Source organism: Lagenorhynchus albirostris, chromosome 5 (assembly GCF_949774975.1).
Source record: "Lagenorhynchus albirostris chromosome 5, mLagAlb1.1, whole genome shotgun sequence".
NCBI classification, from domain to species: Eukaryota; Metazoa; Chordata; class Mammalia; order Artiodactyla; family Delphinidae; genus Lagenorhynchus; species Lagenorhynchus albirostris.
This window is the reverse complement of record NC_083099.1, coordinates 79,769,060-79,791,197: the sequence shown is the minus strand read 5'-3', so window position 1 is coordinate 79,791,197 and position 22,138 is coordinate 79,769,060. Positions and strand designations below refer to the sequence as shown.

Sequence of the window (22,138 nt, the reverse complement as noted above, 5' to 3'; positions counted from 1 at the left end):
TGAAGAAACACAACATTTCATGATAAAAATGCTCAACAAACTAGCAATGGCAAGGAACCTCCTCAACCTGATAAAGGACATCTACAAAAAACACAGCTAAAAATAACACTTAAAAATGAAGGACTAAATACTTTTTCTCTAAAATTTGAAACAAGACAAGGATGTCTACCTTCATCTCTTCTCAACATCATGCTGGAGGTTCTAGCCAGGGCAGTTCCAAGAAAAAGAAATAAAAGGCACTCAAGACATTATATTTTAATAAGGGTCAATTCATCAAAATATAACTATTATATAATATATTCACTAAACAACAGAGTTCCAAATACATGATACAAATATTGATAGAAGTGAAGGAAGAAATAAACAATTCTACAACAATAGCTGGGAGACTTTAATACACCACTTCCAATAATGGACATCTAGACAGAAGAGCAATAAAAAAAACAGAGGACTTGAACAGCACTGTAAACCAACTGGACCTAACAGATATATATAGAGTACTCTACCCCAAAACAGAAGAATACAAATTCTTCTCAAGTGTACATGGGATGTTATCCAGAATATGTCATATGTTAGGTCACAAGACAAGTCTCAATAAGTTTAAAAAGACTGAAATCATACAAAGTTATCTTCTCCAACCACAATGAAATAAAACTAGAAATCAATAACAGAGGAAACCAAAAGATTCACAAATGTGTGAAAATTAAACAACACATTGTTAACAACCAACAGGTCAAAGGAAATTAAACAACACACTCTAAAACAAGAAAAATTAGAAAATACTTAAGAGATAAATGAAAACAAAAACACAATATACCAAAACTTATGGGAGGCAGTGAAGGCAGTACTCAGGGAAATCTACAGCTGTAAATGCCTACATTAAGAAGAAGATCTTAAGTCAATAACCTAACTTTACATCCTGAAGAACTAGAAAAAGAAGAGGAAACTAAACCTAAACTACTAGAAGAAAGAAAATAATAAAGATTAGACCAGAAATAAGAGACCAGAAAAAAAACAATAGATTCAAGAAAACCAAAAGTTGCTTCTTTGAAAAGATCAACAAAGTTGAAACCTTTAGCTAGACTGACAGAGAGAAGACACAAATAACTAAATCAGAAATGAAAGTGAGGACATTACTACTGACCTTATAGAAATAAGGACTAAACAGAATATGATAAACTGTGTGCCAACGAATTAGATAATGTAGACGAAACTGATAAATTCCTAGAAACACACCAATCACTAAAACGACTCAAGATGAAATACAAAATCTCAACAAACCTGTACGACAAATAGAGATTGAATCAGTAAGCAAAAACTTCCCCACAAGTCCAAAGCCAGCTGGTTTCAATGGCAAATTCTAACAAACATTTAAAGAAGAATTAACAACAATCCTCTCAAAAGCTCTTCCAAAAAAACAGAAAACAAAAAACAAAAGAGTAAGTAAAATGTTTAGGTTATAGCCATATAGTAAGCACCATATAAGTTTGGGCTATTATTACTATTTACTATTAGTATTACTGTTTACTATTACTACTATTACTATCATACAGCAAAAGGCTATTTATTCTCTTCTAAAAAAGTTCTACAAAGTAGACACTGTACAATCTCCCCTTGTTAATCATTACTAAGATATTTTTTTTCTTTTAAAGAGACAGCCTTTATTTTAAGGATTTTTACATTGAAGACTTCAAAAAGTGGTAGGTTTTTAGAACTTATTGACCTGTATTTAAAATGAACTGTTGACAGAGATTCGCCAGAAATAATCTGAACAAGTGGGAAAATACAGTTAATACTACTGAAACCTACTAAAATAACTCCAGGACATACGGTTTGTCCGACATAACGATACCTCTAAATGCTGTCACCGATATGAAACTGACTGCTTCTTTTCTAAACACACAGTGGTATAATTAACAATATTCAATCACTTCTGTTCTTTCCTGAATATATAAAAATTAAAATACCAATTAAAAAACGAATACATTTTTCTCTTTCAATGTTTCTTACAGATACAATTTCAATATTTTCATTCAATAGTGGTGTGGTTTAAGAGACTTTTCATTCACAAGTCAAACAACAATCCACCCAAAGGGAACTGATAGTCTATAGGCTCATAGTGCAAATAAAGAGTTCAGGAATGCAGCAACTGACCTTTCTAAAGTACAAAACGGATAAAATTCTTAGAAGGTACATGCAATAAGATCTACTAAGCACATGGCCATAGAACTAGAACATCTGATAATTTTCCTGGTGATTTCAATGGGACTCCAGCTGTTTCCAAACTCAGCTTGAACTCTCATCTTAGGCTTTGTATTTTGCTTTTCCCGTTTCGCTAATGACACAAACATGATTCAAATCCCTGAAGTATTCATTATAGTCAAGGGCATATCCTACAACAAACTTGTCTGGAATTTCAAATCCAACAAAGTCTGGTCTATATCCAACACACTGAGGAGTCCTTTTCACCAGCAAGCCTGTAACCTTGACCATCTTCGGATTATGCTGCTTGACCAAGGAAAGCAAGGTTTGCATTGTTTTGCCAGTGTCAATTATATTTTCAACAATCAAGACATTCTTTCCAGTTAAAGTTGAGAGATATCTCCACCAATTACTTTTATGTCACCTGTTGACTGGTCATTACGGTAGCTCTTCAGTCTGATAAAATCTACAGTCACAGGTATAGATTTATCACTACTTCTGTTCAGTGCTTTGATGTAATCCAGCAGGTCAGCAAAGAACTTATAGCCCCCACTGAGCACACAGAGGGCCACGATGTGATGGCCTCCCATCTCCTTCATCACATCTCGAGCCAGTCATTCGGTCCTGTCCATAATTAGTCCATGAGGAATAAACACCTTTTCCAAATCCTCAGCATAATGATTAGGTATACAGAATAAATCTAGGTCATAACCTGGTGCATCATCACTAATCACGACGCTGGGGCTCCGGGTAGCCATAACGGAGCCGGCCGGCGCGCGGGCTGAGGGCAGTCTGGGGAGGAGGAAGCCCATCGATGGCCGGGCCCAGCAGGAGGCAGAGGTGCGGCGGGAAGCGGCGCCGCGCGGGAAGCAGAGTGGTCCGCGGGAGCACTCTTACCCGCCGCAGCGCTCTTCCCCACCGCCAACGCTGGAGACATTTTTAAGTGTTACATTTCTAACACACTGCTTCTAGAGAAATCTACATTCTATGCTAAATGGTATAGCAATATTACACAGACTCTGGAGACACAGACTCTGGAGTTGACTCCTAACTTTGACACTCTGTAGTTGTAGGACTCTTAGGTAACTTAACTGTGACTGCCTCCGTTTCTTCTTCTATAAAATGGGGATAATAACAGTATACCCTTTCTTCACTGGGTTGCAGTGAGGTTTAAGTGTCTGGATGCATAGCAAGTGCAACATATATTTGCTATTATTAAACAATAATCTGTAAAATAGTAAGTTAATGTGTTAATTATATGCCACGTGCTATGATAAGCACTTAGTAAACATTATTACATTTTTTCCTTACAAAATCCCTACTGTACAGATGACAAGGGTTGAAAAGGGTTTACAAAGGTAAATATCTTGCCCTGTCATACTGCTATCAAGTGGCACAAATAGGATGCAAACCCAAATATTTCTGGACACAAAGCCAGAGCTCTTTACTTTTCAGAATGGATTCACCCCAACCTTTCCTCTCCAGGGCTAGTGACAAACAGGCATAATCAAGCACAGCATTCTTCTCCCTGATCCCAGAAGCACTGGTACAGTCTTCACTTTCTGAACACAGCCCTCCACACAGTTACTCTCAATAGAAAAGTTGGTATGAGGAATAAGATCAATTTGCAAACCTTGCTATTTAAACTGTCTCTCATACAAATAGAGGGAGAGTTTTATTTAAGGAAGATAGCCTTTATCACTCAAGTAATCAATCTATGATGAACCACAGGTAAAACATTTTTATATGTAAGGCTACTTAGAGAAATATTTCTTACAGAAAACTTAATTGATTTAAATAAAATCGAAGGCTCCTGTAAAAACAAAATATGATTTCCATACTCCTACAGAGACCCAAGGTTCTACAAAGGTGAGCCGCAACTCAAGGGAAGGTAAAGTCAGCTGGTCCCATATCCCAGTTTCAACCAGAACAACTTTGCTTTTTATCTATTCTACCTGTAGAACAGGGATTCTTCATAAATTTCATTTAGGGGGAGAAAGGTTCCTATTGCTAAATATTAATACTAAAAAACACTATTCTCTAAGATACTTGGAATTCACAAAACTATTATAAGCCCAGACTGTTCAAAACCTTTAAAAAATTCCATTTCTCTCTGATCAAGGAGAAAGAGTACTAATTACTCTGAACTAAATCAGAGTTAATAAAATCTATTGGTTAACCTGGAGTATACTAATTGACTACATGATGCTCCAGTTATTACAGCAAATACTAATAATTCCAACCAGAAGACTAATGACTAGGACTAATTTGGTCACATTTCTAGTCCCTGTCCTGACTAATTCCTCCTTCTTCTAGCTACATTGGCTACTCTCTTCCACAATTATAGGCTGAAAGCTGATTATGTATAATTCCTAAAGAAAAAACAGTCTAAAATGGTAGGGTGGAGCACAATAAAGAGAAGGTCACCAAAATAGGTATAACCGTTCAGTCAAACTGTGGCCAGTGGACATATTTGTCAAATATTAACAGCCATCCTACTTGAACCCAGAGCTGGAAAATGCTTATGGACAAAAATTATGATGAGACTTTTGGATAGCTTAGCTACAATTCTAAAATTAAAAATAATAATAGGGGAACAGTTAAGAGTATTATGTAGTACAAAAACCCAGAGGAATATTACATAACCAATAACTAAAAATATTATAAGGCAAAAAGGGAAAGCTTTTATGAGATTTTGAATACTTAACAAGGTTAAAAATAGTTATTCATACAACTATGTAGAACATGAACATACAGAATAAGATATGTAGTACTGAAGTCAAAAGCCAGGATAGTGAGTGAAAATTTTTCCTTTTTTAAAAAATTCCCAAAAAGGAGTAGTAGAGGCTCAGAGAGAAGACATACCAAGAGAGTGAATGAGGAAGGCTCAGGACAGATGGAAATCCACACAAAAATGTAGAAAGGATCAAATATTCAAAGAGAATAGGATGGGTAGAAACCCAATGAATGAGGGGTACAGAAACCCAGAGAAAGAGGTTGAAAAGAAGTAGCCCACAGAGAGAGAAACAGATAGACAGACACCAGAGTTAAAGAGGAAAGAAATATGAGGGGGTGCCACAGACCAAGAGAATGGGATAGAAACCCAGAGACAGAAAGAGACAAAGAGCCCAGAGTGAAAGGGCCAGAAACCCAGAATGTGGACAGAGACTGAAGGAAAAGGAGATAAAAAGCTTAGAAGAACAGAGTGATTGAAAATCATAGAGAAGAAAGAGAATCAGAGATGATGAAGATGATGAGAGGATTAAAAAATATTCCCATTTATATTTAAACATATCCACAGAACCTTACAAGAATTTCATGCCTATAATGATGAAACACTGAAATCTTCTCTTTCTCATCCGCACAATGCCGTCAACTCATTCTAATGGCCTCCTCACACCTCCTTTAGGGTCATGTTCTTACCAGAGATCTCCTGCTCAGAGCTTCCCCTAAGCAATCTGAAACCCCAAAAGAAACTCTTCACAGAGCTTCAAACCCCAGTCTCTTCAAAGAGGGTTCTTTTCACGGCCTTGCCCTAGACAAAACCTGGATCCAACTCAAAGGCACTGGTTTCCTTGCACCTCTCTCAAATGAAGCCTGCTCTCAACCCTCAACATATTCTAGGACAAGAGAGCAATACTGATAAACTGCTAGCTCTTTGCTCAAACAACATCACCTCTCCCTCCTTCCTGACTCCTAAGAGCTCTACAACATGACTACACACCCTATCTACCCAACCTTGTCAATGTCATCTCTCCACTTAAGAGTCCCACCACCACCACCTAGAAGTCTTACATGTATATGTCTACTGGGCATCTCTCTATTTGCATATCCCAGAGGCATTTCAAACTACTAGTTTAATTATTTCCTCCCCCTAAACTCTTCTAATATATATACATAGGCAATATATAATGCTCTTCACAAGACATTTAGATCCCTTTCTAAACAGCAGCTCTGAGTTCACTCTCAGTAACCCACTCTTGGAGAGTTAGAACTAACAAACCTGAGCTCTCAAACCTAGAGCAGAATCCATTTTCTCATGAGAAATATTAGTTTACTACCTGGTCTCTTGAGTTATGTTAGTCCTGCCAGAACAATTCAGAAGCAAGGAAGTGAAGATCATGAGTAGGGGAAGAAGAAATTATCATTTTGGTGGCTGGAAGATTATGGAAGTTCCTTAACCTATATACTTCTGCATATCTTTAGAAAGCCTTCCCTTTTTTGACAACGGAGGATCATTATTTTCAGCAACACATCACAACTTTTCTTCCTTTCTTTCTGTTCTCTTAATGGAGCTAGGCAAAATTAAAAGGGGTCTTTTTTTCACTTTGGAAAACTTATAACACTCAAGAGAAAGTTCTGAGATAAATGAAATACTAGAAAGTATATGTATTTCTTTTTTATAATAGAGAGAAGTGCATTGTCCTTCCGGTTATCTTCCCTTAATGACTTCTCAATTGCTCTTTATCTGTAAGACCATTTAAGATAAATAAGCAGCTCTGAAGAGCAGCAGGGAGGAAATCATCCTCTGCAGTACACAGATAACAGTCAGTCCATTGTCACTCCTTCTGCAGGATTAAGTAAGGGTAAGGGCAGATTGTGATGGGGGCTTCCACCAAACCAAAACCAGACAGGTAAGCCTTTAGGTGCTACCACAAAAGGTAGTCCTGAAAAGGTTTGTTCAAAAGGTTTGTGCTTCCCTTTCTGCTCTTTATCTTCGTAAGAATTAAATGAGTTAGTATTTGTAAAGCACTAAAACAGTGCCTGGCATACAGGAAAAGCTATATACATATACACACACACACATATATCTATATATATATATTTTTTTCTTTTCCACTATGGTTTATTACAGGATATTGGATATAGTTCCCTGAGCTATACAATATGACCTTGTTGTTTATCCAGGGAAAGCTATATAAATTAAGTAATCAAGAGAAGATGTTTAAGGGGCTTTGTAGGGAGGCCTTTGCAAATGAATCCACATGCAATTCAGTGGTTCATGGAACAAATAGTTCTGACCTTTACGTTCCTCCCTGGGGTATTATAATGTCTAGCATTTAATAACAAAACCCATAGGGATGCGAAATTCCATTATAAGAGTGCTGTGCACACAACAGATGCTCCATAATTTTATTTGGGAAGGGACAGGAAAAAGTAAAAACATGTCAAAACAGGTAAGATCAAAGACATAACAGGCAGTTTGCTACGTAAAAAAAAAAAGGAGCATGAACCAAATAATGGGCTTTAGGAACAAAAGAGCTCAAATATTTGAGGGTTTATGGTCCTTAATACAAGCAGAGGCCATCATTTAAACTTAAAAAAAAAATTAAAAAAAAACACCTAAGAAATGAGAGTCACTGAAGGGCCAATCTGCTAATTATGGTTGTTAGAACATTAGCTATCATATACACACATGCGTGTGCACGCGCGCAACAACTATATATCTGTAGGCATGTATATCATAATTCTGGCTTAATACATAGGTATTTTCCCATATTACAGGCTCTGTCATGAAAAAAGAATTTCTAAGGAAATAATCTCAATAAAAGTTAATGGAAAATGATTAAATGGTACACTGGGAAATATGTGAGTAAAAAGAACTGGGCTAGAAATCAAGAGGTATTATGGATCTAAGGGCTTTGGGACAGTATAAGCATGGTATGTGAGGTCCAAAAATATCAAATGAACTTATCCAAAGTAATGTTTATTTAGCCAAAAAGATGAAGTGCTTATTACTTGCCCTCCCCCTTACCCCAAACCAGTGAAGGAAGACTGAATCTGGGAAGAAGGAACAGTGAACAGACAGAAAGAAAAAGACCATGGTAAAACAGAAGAAACTGGTTTTCTATGCTTCCAACTCCAGTGAGTACAGTGACATTAGCCATTGCATCTTCTAAAGAGAAAGACCAAGGGGGTCGGGGTAGGGGGCAAGGGGGATCCAAAGCATGAAATCTTCTTTAATTATCCTTTGCTTTCACAGAATTAAATGTGATCATAAATAGTGATCACTTATTAAGAAGTTCTGTAATATTATATCTTTTCCAAATTTTTCCCTAGCCAAGGATAGGTTAAACATGCTTCCCAATGTTTAAGTCTCATTCTGGTCCTACCAAAGTCCTCCTGCTTCCCTTTCCCCTCCAACACTTCCACTTAACAATATGACATCATTTTCCTCCCTCCAATAAACAGGTGAACTATCATGGGGCTCCAGAAGCACCTAAGGAACACAAAAGGTTTTAAAATATATACATATTTGCTTTAGAACTGAAGACAAGTGTTTTAAAAAGAAGAAAATTCTTAAAAATTAATCCCCTCTATCATTTCATTAACATTTTCCTGATATAACTAATGATATTCAATAATCATATCTTGAGGTCAGAATCACTAGGGCCTGTGTTTTGGAATACTTCCATTCAATGAGCAAAGCTGTTTCAAGGGGAAGGGGGGATATGGACTATTTCTAGAAGAATAACAAGTCTATCACAATATTCAGTATCAACGTTCTACAAGACTTACCTTTTCACCACTTGAGTAGAAGAAATAACGCAATCGGACTATGTTACAGTGATCTAGCTTTCTCATGATTTGGAGCTCTCGGTTCTGAAAAGGAAACACATGAAAATATTTTTTAAAGGATAACTGCTATTCATATTGACTAAGATGCTTCTGAAATAACATTAAGCACTACAAAGAGCAGGCTATAGATATGTTGCTAAAAAGTATCATCTATAGACCAGTCTGTGAACTATTTATTACTGTTCTGCAATAAGATAAATATAGAAATTGAGAATAAGTGTTCAGACTCTTTTATTGCAATGTGAAAGAATAATTTGATATCTATGAATCTTATAATTAAAAGTGGGGCCTATAGTTTGTATTTTCTTAAAATTCACTTTTCTCATAATTCATTTTTATTGTAGTTTATAAAAAATATCAGTCTTCAATGAATTGGAAATTTTTAAAACCAGTAAGTACCTCACTACAAATAGCTTGAGAAGCACTGGTCTACAGTATGTAAGAGTTATCTGAAAGAAGCTATTATTACTATAATTTTTGCAACTATAATAAAAATCAAACTTCTCACCAAACAAATAAATTTGGGTGCCAAGAAAACTCTCACAAGCCCTATTATTTTCCAAGATACAGTGAAAAATCTGAGAGTTAGCCCCACTAGAAGGGCTCAGTTGCCAGAGTTAAAATATGACATGCTGGAAATTGTACAGTCCTGGTAAATTTATAGATTGCACAAATAATATTCCCTTTGGGGAGTTTCAAAATTATGCTTCAAGAAAATAAAACATTAAATAATATGACAACTTCCTAACACCATGAATTTTGCAGTAATAAATTTGAAGAGTACATGTATATTAACAACAATTCCAACCATTATACTTAGCTGTCAGAAATCCAGTTAATAAAATCCAAATTATATAACACAGAGAAAGAATACCAAAATGTCTGTTAAGCGGACAGAAAACATACAATTTCAATTAAAATGGTGATTTAGAAGAGCTAGAAACATAAAGTACATACCTGGGAATTTGGAAGGTAAATGATGTTATGGTTAGAAAACAAGGCCAAAATATAGAGGGGTGGGGGGTGTACTGCAGACAAAGAGCCTAATAAGCAGAACCGTCCTAGAGCAGAGTGGGCTCCAGTTCTTGGAAGATGGTAGCAGAAATAAGCAAATGTTCCTCCTCCTCTAGAAACTTCCAATAGACTCTATGATGGTTCTAGCATGTCCTCTAAAAGGAAATAGGAAACTCAAGATGACTCTCCTTCTGTCCCTTTAAACTGACTATGAGAGCCGGGCTTATGTACACAGTGATATTTAAAATCCTTTTATAAAATATCCATCTTTCACTCCATTACTTGTTATAAAATGTTTATAGCTGAAGCAATAAACAGAAACTTAAGAGAGTACAGTATACTTGCTTTAACAAAAATAATAACTTGTATCAGACTCTGAGTTTTGACTGTTACAGAGAAGGACACAGAAAATTTTACAAATTTCAAAACTTTCCATTTCTTCCAAATTGAAGCTATTTCTGAAGTATGGCTATACTTTGCCAATTCACATCTAGGTAGCTAGTTTTGTGGGAGAACTGCTAGTAAGCTAAGACTCACTCTTCTCAGATATTAAGATTGTTTTTAACATAGACACCCATGTTAAAATAAGCTATCTATTTTTCCGGACTCATTAACCAAGGTAACAGAGAACTATTAAATTCCCAGATAACAGAAGTTGTGTTAAGGTTATGCATATGATCTTTTATCAAAAAGAATGCATAAGTGAAGCAAGTACAAGGACCAAATATTCATCTAGGGACTTCCCTGGTGGCACAGTGATTAAGAATTCGCCTGCCAATGCAGGGGACACAGGTTTGAGCCCTGGTCCAGGAAGATCCCACATGCTGCAGAGCAACTAAGCCCGTCCACCACAACTACTGAGCCTGCGCTCTGGAGCCCGTGAGCCACAACTACTAACCCTACGTGCCGCAACTACTGAAGCCCACACGCCTAGAGCCCGTGCCCCACAACAAGAGAAGCCACTGCAATGAGAAGCCCACCCAACACAATGAAGAGTAGCTCCCACTCACCACAACTAGCGAAAGCCAGTGCACAGCAATGAAACACCAAACACAGCCAAAAAAAAAATTTCCCTAAAAGATCCAAAATATAAATTTCATAGAGCAATATTTTAAATTATTAATCAAGCCAATATTAGACAAAGTTCATGTCTGAGATGAATTTAATACACAACTATCCCAAGCCTAACCATTTTTACTGAGTCATTCTTTATTAGTACACTAATGACATACTAATTCTACAGAAAAAATTTGTTATTCTACAAATACAGTGCGCCTATTCTGTGACAGGCATCATTTACAGTATTAAGGATATGGCAGTGAACAAGACTAACAAAGTTCTTATCCTCATGAAACTTTCAGTCTATGGAGGACAGGGAGGAATAAACAATATATTTTCATGTAAAGTAAGAGGATAGATCATGATAGAGAGAAAGGGTTATTATTTTAGATACGGAAGTCGGAGTAGACCTCACAAAGAAGGTAAGATCTGAACACAAATCTGAATGATATAAAAATGAGAACCATGTGAGGATATGGGGGAAGAGCACTACAGTTACAGGGAACTCCAAATATAAATGCCTAGAGGTGGGCTTGGTATATTCAAAAATAGCTAGAAGAATAATGTGATTGCAACATGTTGAGTAAAGGAAGAGGCTGGAGACAAGTACAGAGAGAGGCAGGTGGTATGTCATATAAACTCTCATTAATAATGGTGAGAAACTGAATTTCACACTAAATGTAAAGGAAAGCCAATGAGGCCAAGAAAATGACATAATCAGACTTACATTTTTAAATGATCATTCCAAAAACTAAAAATAAATTTGGGGGAGAAAGTGGATCAAGAGTTCTGTTTGAAATCCTTATTAGACATCCAAGTGAAAACACTGAGGCTCAAGGTAGAAGGTGGGGCTGGAAATATATGTCTGGAAGTCATCGCATAAAGGGGACTCAAAGCAAGGGGACCTAATAATATCACCTAGGGAAGAAGTTTAGAAAAATACATATATATATATTCATATATCTATATATCTATATCTAGTTATCTATCTACCTACCTACCTACCTATCCATCCATCCGTTCATCTGTCTGTCCGTCCACAGGTATAAAAAGGAGTAAATCAAGTGAAGTAATCAGTGAAGCAGAATGAAAAGCAAGAGAGAAGATTACCTTAGAAGCCAAGTAAAATAAGTTTTCAGAAAAAGGCCCTGACCATTTATATCAAAAGCTGCTGAAAGGCTGATTAAGATGAAAATAGAAGACAACTGGATATGGCAAATGCAGGATGTTAGTGACTCTTACAAGAGTGATTTCAGTGGTGACAAAAGTCTGACTACAGTGAATTAAATTGGGGTTGGGAGACAAGGGAAAGAACTAAGAAGTCAGAAAGTTCAAAGAGAAATGAGATTTTCAGCTCTAGCGGAATGAAGAAATCAGCAAATTCACTCCCCCAAAACACCTGTAAAAAGAACTGCATTGTAGAAAACAATCATTTCAGGGCTCAGGAAATCAACCAAAAGCAACAACAAATCAAAAAGCATTTATTCAAGAAACACTGCTAGATACTGGAGTTATGACAGTGGGGGCTGGTTACCTTCTTGCTAGGGAATACTACCTTCCCCCACAATCACCTCCCAGCTCAGCCCACAGCTCTGCTACCCTGAGGATTCAACACCAGGTGGGGAAAATGACAGACTGGCAGAACACTAAGAAATATAACAGGGAGATCCTGAAAATGGAGAGGCTAAATAAGCTCTGCACATACCCTTGGGCTGATTTAGAGGCTGTGCACATATGCATGGGAGATCCAAGAAGGCCTTTGGAGAAAGTAAAAGCTGAGGCTGACTTAAAAACTGCCTGAATTTTTAATGTACAGAACCCGTGTACAGAAGCATCCAAAAAATGATGGAAGCTTTATAAACTCAAAATGTTTGAACATAATCTCTAACCAATAACTGGCTGACCACTAAGCCATGCAAAGAGTAATTCCTAAGAAATGAGGAGAAAAAATTAAAATTAGAATAAAAATTTAACACAGAATTCAGGGGCTTCAAACTGGGGAGGAGAAAGATTCTACAGATTAGCTGCAGGTAAGTTACAAAAAAAAGAAAAAGAAAGAAAACCCCCAAAACAAGTTTCAGGGCGAATAAAAAAAAATTAACAGAATCCAGAGTTGCTACAATATATTATCCAACATTTCCAACTGTCCAAGAAAATTGTGAGACCTGCAAACAACAGGAAAAGTTGACCTACACTCAGGTAAAAAAGAAAAGGAGCCAACAGAAACTGACTCTGGGTAGACACAGCTGTTGGATTTAGCAGACAAGACTACAAAGCAGGTATTATGTTCAAAGAATGTTAAGCTTCTTGACACTGGCCTTGGCAATGATTTTTTAGATTTGACACCAAAAGCAAAGGCAACAAAAACAAAAATAAACAAGTGGGACTACCTCAAATTAAAAACCTCTGCACGGCAAACTACCAACAAAATGAAAAGACAACCTATGGAATGGGATAAAATATTTGCAAATCATATATTAGATAAGGGGTTAATATCCAAAATATATAAAACTCATACAACTCAACAGCAAAATAAAGAACAAAACAAAACAAACCTCAAATAATCTGATTTAAAAATCGGCAAAGGACCTGAATAGGCATTTTTCCAAAGAAGACATACAGATGGCCAACAAGTACATGAAAAGATGCTCAACATCACTAATCATCAGGCAATGCAAATCAAAACCACACCTGTTAGAATGGATATTATCAAAAAGGCAAGAAATAACCAGTGTTTGTGAGGATGCAGAGAAAGGGAACCTTGGAAATGTACCTTGGAAATGTACACTGGTGCAGCCACTATGGAAAATAATAGTACACTGGTGGATGTACTACTGGTGGAAATGTACACTGATGCAGCCACTATGGAAAATAGTATGGAGGTTCCTCAAAATATTAAAAATAGAACTATTTGAGGAGCTTTTTATGGAAATGTTACCATTTTGACCTCTATTATTTCAGTATATCATTGTAATGAATAAAGAGTTAAAAGCAGAAAAAAAAAAAAAAGAACTATCAAAGGATCCAGCAATTCCACTTCTGGGTATATATCCAAAGAAAATGAAATGACTATCTCAAAGAGATACCTGTACTGCCATGTTCACTGCAGTATTATTTACAACAGCCCAAGACACAGAAGCAATCTAAGTGTCCATCAACAGCTGAATGGATAAAGAAAATGTGTGTGTGTGTGTGTGTGTGTGTGTGTGTGTGTGTGTGTGTGTGTGAGAGAGAGAGAGAGAGAGAGAGAGAGAGAGAGAGAGAGAGAGAGAGAGCGAGCATTATGCTAAGTGAAATAAGTCAGACAGAGAAAGACAAACACTGTACGATAACACATGTGGAATCTAAAAAAGCCCAACTCATACAAACAGACTAGAAAGGTGGCTGCCAGAGGCTGGAGGTTGGGGGAAAGGAGGAGCTGGTCAAAGAATACAAACTTCAAATTATAACATAAACAAGTTTTGAGAATTTCATATACAGTATGACTATAATTAATAATACTTATTGTATATCTGAAAGTTGCTGAGAGAGTAGACCTTAAATGTTCTCACTACAAAAAAGAAATAGTAATTACAAGCCGTGACATGTTAGCAGATGCTATGATGGTAATCATTTTGCTATATATAACTGCATGAAATCAAAATGTTGTACCTTAAACTTACACAATATTATACATCAATTGTATCTCAATAAAGCTGAAAAAAATTTTAATATATACTAAATAAATTAATATGTTCAAAGAATTAAGGGAAATTATATTTTAAAAATTAAAGAAAAATATTATGACAACTATACAAGTAGAAAACTTCAATAAAGAAATATGAACATTTAAAACCTGGAAATACTAGAGATGAAAAGTGTAACAAAAGAAGTAAAAGATTCACTATGGGCTCAAGATAAGATTTGAGGTGACATTACAAAAAAAATCTGTGAACTTGAAAACAGAGAATTAGAAATTATTCAACTGAAAAACCAAAGAGAAAAATAAGACAGCAGAAAAATGAACAGGGCCTCAGAGACCTGCTGTAGGATAATGTCACACCTACCAAACAACTAGAAATATGTATAAAGGCAATCAGAAAAAAGACCTACCAAAATATGGATAACGGCAACATCAGAAAAGAGGAAAAAGAAAAAGGAGAAAAAATATATTTGAAGAAGTAATTGCTGAAAACTTCCCAAATTTGATGAAAAACACTAATCTACTGAACCATAAAGCTTAATGAACCCCCAACAGAATAAACACAAAAAGATTCACACGGAGGCACAGCACTTTTGAACTGAAGCCACAAAAGAAGAATAATGAAAGCAGTAACAGAAAAATGATTCATCATATACACGGGGAAAACAATATAATTAACAGCTGACTAATCATCGAACTAATGGAGGCTAGAAAGCAATTAAAAAAAAATCAAAATGCTGAAAGAAAAAAACCAAATAAACCCTGTCAACCAAGAATGCTATATACAAAAAAATTATTCTTCAAACAGGAAAGGAAAAATAAAAACATCCTCAGATTTTTTTTTAAATGGTGAATATTCTATGGCAGAAGGCCTGTCTTTAAAAAATACTAAAGCAAGTCTCTCAGGCTGAAAGGAAACGACACCAGAAGGTAATTCAAATACACAAGGAGAAATAAGACCACTACAAATGGTAAATATAAATGGGAAAATAGAAAAAACTACACATTTTTTCTTTTCTTAATTTCATCAGACATAAACTCTATAAAGCAATTATGATAACAGTGTGTTAGTAGGCTTATAACAGAAATAGATATAATACATACGACAATAATAGCAGGAAGGAGAGGGGAGAAAAGGTATTTTGGAAAAAAGGTGCTATATTTTACTGGAATTAAGTCAGTAACTAAACTGAAGCAGACTGTGATAAACTGAAATGCACACTGTAATTCCTAAAGCAGCCACTAAGAACATAATTTTTTTAATATTGAAAATCAACACCGGGGGCTTCCCTGGTGGCGCAGTGGTTGAGAGTCTGCCTGCCGATGCAGGGGACACGGGTTCGTGCCCCGGTCCAGGAAGATCCCACATGCCGCGGAGCGGCTGGGCCCGTGAGCCATGGCCGCTGAGCCTGCGCGTCCGGAGCCTGTGCTCCACAAGCGGAGAGGCCACAACAGTGAGAGGCCTGCGTACCGCAAAAAAAAAAAAAAATCAACACTGGACCTAAAATGGTACACTAAAAAAGTTGTTCAACACAAAGGGAGGCAATAAATGAGAACGGAGGAACAAAAACAACACGAGAGATATAGAAAACAAAGAGCAACATGCAGGGGTAAAACTAGTCATGTGAAAAACTATGTAAAATGTGATTGAGTATACAGTCAAAGGCAAAGATTGTCAGACTGGAGAAGAAAGCAAGCTCCAACTATATTCTTTCTACAATAGGCATGCTTTAGATTCAGATTCAAAGACATAATAACTTGAGCATAAAATGATGGAAAAACATATGCCATGAAAACAGCAACAAAAGAGATCTGGAGTGGAAATGTTATTAGCAAAGTAAATTTTAAGAGAGATAAGAAATATTCCCATTTCCTACCAGATAAAGTCTAAATCACTTCATAATCTCGTCCCTCTTTATCAACTCAATCTTACCCTCCGCTCAAGGCCAATGAGATCATAACTAGATCCCACTTCTCACTCTTCTTGAGTATATTACTTCACTCCCAGTTCTAAGCCACTGATCACACTTAGCATCACTGGAATGTCTCTATCCTCCCTCCCTCCTACATATATTCTACCCATCCTTTAAGTTCCTATTTAACTCCCACCTCTTCAAGGCCATCTCCAGCTGCCCCCACTCACACTAATCTTTTCCAATATCTAAATTCCTGTAGCACCTAAGAATTATTTTGGAATTTATTATATACTCTATTAGCTTTGTTTTATTTTACAACTATAGTTCAGTGCTGTTATATAAAACACTGCTTTTCAAAAAGCAGCTTATAAAAATCATATATATCACTGGAGATACACATACACACACACACACCCCTTGCCCAACTAGCTTACTATAAGTGCCTTTAGAGCAAAATATGAATTTTGTGTCTTTCTATATCACCCACAGGGTTCTCAAAGCCTAGCCAAATTAATAGTTTCACTTGCTAGTTCATCTAATCTCCTTATTTTCTAGACAACGAAGTAGCCAGGGCTTGGTCTCTCACCTCTTTTTAGCTATCTCAATTATCTCTTCCAGTCTCAGGGCTTTAAAGGCTGATGACTCCCAATTTTATATTGCCAGACCAGATCTTTCCTATTTAATACCCCAGAATCTTCTAGCCAACTGCCTACTTGACAATTCTTCTAATATACATCTCAACTTGACATATCATGAGTAAAATTCCTGATCTTCCTTAAACCTGTTCAACTCATAGCCTCCCTATCTCAATTATCGACAATTCCACTATTCCAGCCGTGCAGGCCAAAAATTTGAAATCTTGATTCCTCCTTCTCTCTGACCTCACCTTCAATCTGTCAAGAAATACTGTTGGCTCCACCTTCAAAATATTTCCAAGATCCCAGCAACTGCACTGTGAAGCAATTTAACAGAAATGGATATTTATGTTTATACAAAAAACCTACAGTTGAATGTTCATAGCTGAATTCAGAATAGCTACCAGATGTCTTTCAATGCGCGAATGGATAAACAAATTGTGGTATATACATACTATGGAATGCTAGTTAGTAATAAGAAAAGAGAACCAATTATTGATACATGCAACAACTTTGATGAATCTCCAGAGAATTATGCTGAGCAAATAAAGCCAATCTCAAAAGGTAACACACTGTATATGACTTCATTTATATAGCATTCTTCAAATAACGATATTACAGAAATGGGGAACAGATTACTGATTGTTGCAAGGGGTTAAACTGGAGGTTAGGAGTGGAAAGATGGTGGGGAGACAAATGAGTATGGTTATAAAAGGGCAGTAAGAGGGTCCTTGTGATGGTGGAACTGTTCCATATCTTGACTGTAGTAGTAAATACACAAACCTACACATATAATAAAATTGGGGAGAATTAAAAAATACACACAAACGTACAAAGTAGTACAAGAAGATATGGAGATGTCATACAGAGTGAAGTAAGTCAGAAAGAGAAAGACAAATACCGTATGCTAACACATATATATGGAACTTAAGAAAAAAAAATGTCATGAAGAACCTAGGGGTAAGACAAGAATAAAGCCACAGACATACTAGAGAACGGACTTGAGGATATGGGGAGGGGGAAGGGTGAGCTGTGACAAAGCGAGAGAGAGGCATGGACATATATACACTACCAAATGTAAGGTAGATAGCTAGTGGGATGCAGCTCCATAGCACAGGGAGATCAGCTCGGTGGTTTGTGACCACCTAGAGGGGTGGGATAGGGAGGGTGGGAGGGAGGGAGACGGAAGAGGGAAGAGATACGGGAACATATGTATATGTATAACTGATTCACTTTGTTATAAAGCAGAAACTAACACACCATTGTAAAGCAATTATACTCCAATAAAGATGTTAAAAAAAAGAGCATTAAAAAATGAATAATAAAAGTAAAATATATTTTATTTTTCTTATTCTTAATTGATCTAACATATAACCATTTGTTCAAAATAATAACAGCAACAATGCATTCAGTGATGATATCTTACAGATTAGTGATATTAATGACAAAAACGTCATATGGAATGGAAAGGAGGAACTGGGAATACTCTGCCCTGAGGTACTTTCACTATCAGTGAAGTAGTATAGTGTTAATTGAAAATGGACTTCAAAAAGTAGTAAAATGGGGCTTCCCTGGTGGCGCAGTGGTTGAGAGTCCGCCTGCCGATGCAGGGGACACGGGTTCGTGTCCCGGTCCGGGAAGATCCCACATGCCGCAGAGCAGCTGGGCCCGTGAGCCATGGCCGCTGAGCCTGCATGTCCGGAGCCTGTGCTCCGCAACGGGAGAGGCCGCAACAGTGAGAGGCCCGCATACCACAAAAAAAAAAAAAAAAAAGTAGTAAAATGTACATTGTAGACTCAAGTACAACTACTAAATAAAGTTAAAAAGAAAAGTGTAATAGATATGCTAAGAGAGGAGAAAAAACAGAATCCTATAAAATGCTCAGTCAAAAACAGAGGAAGCAAAAAAACAGCAAGACAAAATAAACGAAGAACAAGTTCAATGAATAGAAACAGTAACAAATATGGTAAAAATATGATTCAACTATATCAATAATCTCTTTAAACATCAAAGGCCTAAATATACCACACGAAAGACAGAGACCATCAGTGGATTAAAAAAAAAAAACGAAAAAACATTAAAGTTGCACAATGTTATAAATCAATTACATCACAATTTAAAAACATAAAAATAATTTTAAAAATAAGTTTTAAAAAGACCCAACTCTATATAATCTAAAAGAAATCCATTTAAAATTCAAAGACACAGATACATTAAAAGTAGGGATGGAAACATCAGGAAAACTACAGACCAATATCCCTGATAGATACTGATGCAAAAACCCTCAACAAAACACTAGCAAACCAAACTCAAAACCTCATTGAAAGGATTATATACCTTATAAACATTACCAAATTTTTTTTAAAACTTGTATACAGCAAAGTGATTCAATTATACATATACACGTATCCATTCTTTTTCAAATTCTTTTCCCATTTAGGTTGTTACATAATATTGAGCAGAGTTCCCTGTGCTATACACTGGGTCCTTGTTGGTTAACCATTTTATTTATTTATTTTTAAATTGGAGTATAATTGCTTTACAATGTTGTGTTAGTTTCTGCTGTACAATGAAGTGAATCAGCTATATGTATACATATATCCCCTCCCTCCCAGCACCCCCCATCTCACCCATCTAAGTCATCAAAGAGCAACAGGCTGAGCTCCCTGTGCTATACCACAGCTTCCCACTAGCTATTTTACACATGGTAGTGTATTTATGTCAAACCCAATCTCCCAATTCATCCCACCCTCCCCTTCTCCTGCTGTGTCCACACGTCCATTCTCTATGTCTGTGTCTCTATTCCTGCCCTGCAAATAGGTTCATCTGTACAATTTTTCTAGATTCTACATATATGCGTTAATATACTGTATTTGTTTTTCTCATTCTGACTTACTTCACTCTGTATGACAGACTCTAAGTCCATCTGCATCTCTACAAATGACCCAATTTCGTTCCTTTTTATGGCTGAGTAACATTCCATTGTATATATATACCACATCTTCTTTATCCATTCATCTGTCGATGGAAATTTAGGTTGCTTCCATGTCCTGGCTATTGTAAATGGTGCTGCAATGAACACTGGGGTACATGTGTCTTTCTGAATTATGTTTTTCTCAGGTTACATGCCCAGTAGTGGGATTACTGGGTCATGTGGTAGTTCTATTTTTAGTTTTTTAAGGAACCTCCATACTGTTCTCCATAGTGGCTCTATCAATTTACATTCCCACCAACAGTGCAAGAGGGTTCTCCTTTCTCCACACCCTCTCCATTTTAAATACAGCAGTGTGTACATGTCAATCCCAAACTCCTTAACTATCCCTACCCCTCACCCTTTCCCCTGGTAACCGTAAATTCGCTCTAAGTCTGTTTCTGTTTTGCAGATAAGTTCATTTGTATCATCAGACAAGTTCATTTGTATCATTTCTTTTTAGATTCCACATATAAGCGATATCATGCAATGTATCTCTTTCTCTGTCTGACTTAACTTCACTCAGTATGATAATCTCTAGGTCCACCATGTTGCTACAAATGGCATTATTTCATTCTTTTTAATGGCTTAGTAATATTCTGCTGTATATATGCACCACATCTTCTTTAGCCACTCCTCTGTTGATGGACATTTAGGTTGCTTCCATGTCTTGGCTATTGTAAACAGTGCTGCAATGAACACTGGGGTGCATGTATCCTTTTTGACCATGTTTTTCTGCAGATATATGCCCAGAAGTGTAATGTAAATTGGTACAGCCACTATGGAGAACAGTATGGAGGTTCCTTAAAAAACTAAAAATAGAGCTGCCATATGATCCTGTAATCCTACTCCTGGGTATATCTCTGGAGAAATACCAAGTTTTATACCTGGAATGCAAGGGTGGTTCTACATATGGAAATCAATCAATGTAATACATCACATTAGCAACATGAAGGACAAAAATCAAATGACCATCTCAACTGATACAGAAAAAGTATTTAACAAAATTCAACATTCTTTCATGGTAAGAATGCTCAACAAACTAGAAATAGAAGAAAACTGCCTCAACATAATAAGTTGTATGTGAAAAGCCCACAGTTAACATCATACTCAATGTCAAAAAACTTAAAGCTTCCCCTCTAAAATCAGGAACAAGGCAAGGATGCCCTCTCTTGCCACTACTATTAAAACAGTGTTTGAAACCCTAGCCAGAACATTTACAAAAGAAAAATAATAAAAGACATTCAAATTGGAAAAATAAGTAAAACTATTTCTGTTTACAGATGAGATGATCTTACATGTAGAAAAACCTGAAGAATTAAAAACAAAAAAACCCCACAAAGCCCTGTTAGAAATAATAAACGATTTCAGCAAAGTTTTAGGATACTAAAACAAAATGAATACAAAAATTGATTGTATTTCTATAAACTAACAATGACCAATCAAAAAAGAAAAATCAGGCTTCCCTGGTGGTGCAGTGGTTGAGAATATGCCTGCTGATGCAGGGGACAGGGGTTTGTGCCCCGGTCCAGGAAGATCCCACATGCTGCGGAGCGGCTGGGCCTGTAAGCCATGGCTGCTGAGCCTGCGCGTCTGGAGCCTGTGCTCCGCAACAGGAGAGGCCACAACAGCGAGAGGCCCGCGTACCACAAAAAAAAAAAAAAAAGCAATTTCATTTACTATATATAGCGCCAAAAAGGACAAAATACTTAGGAAAAAACCTAACCAAGGAGGTAAAAAACTTGTACACTGAGAACTATGAAACACTGCCAAAAGAAATCAAAGATAGAAATAAGTGGAAAGACCTCACGCTAATGGACTGGAAGACTTAATAACATTAAAATGTCTGTACCACCCAAAAGTCATCTATAGATTCAATCCAATTCCTATCAAAATCCCAATGGCATCTTTTGCAGTAATAGAAAAACAAAATCCTAAAATTCTATACAGAATCTCAAATACCCCAAAGAGCCAAAACAATCTTGAAAACAGAAGGACAAAGTTGGAGGTTTCACACTTCCTGATTTGAAAACAAGCTACAAAGCAACAGGAATCAAGACAGTATGGAACTAGCATAAAC

At 36.5% G+C, this 22,138-nt stretch overlaps 1 protein-coding gene and 1 pseudogene across 6 annotated transcripts in view; both read right to left on the bottom strand.

Moving 5' to 3' along the window:
- Window positions 1-22,138, bottom strand: part of GSK3B (glycogen synthase kinase 3 beta) — a 201,218-nt gene that overhangs the window by 95,668 nt on the left and 83,412 nt on the right. For all 6 annotated transcript variants that reach the window (XM_060150526.1, XM_060150525.1, XM_060150521.1 and 3 more), the window contains exon 3: window positions 8,722-8,805. In XM_060150526.1, coding sequence (XP_060006509.1) covers window positions 8,722-8,805 — 84 coding nt within the window. The remainder of the gene's footprint in view (window positions 1-8,721; window positions 8,806-22,138) is intronic.
- Window positions 2,113-2,985, bottom strand: LOC132521177 (hypoxanthine-guanine phosphoribosyltransferase-like; annotated as a pseudogene).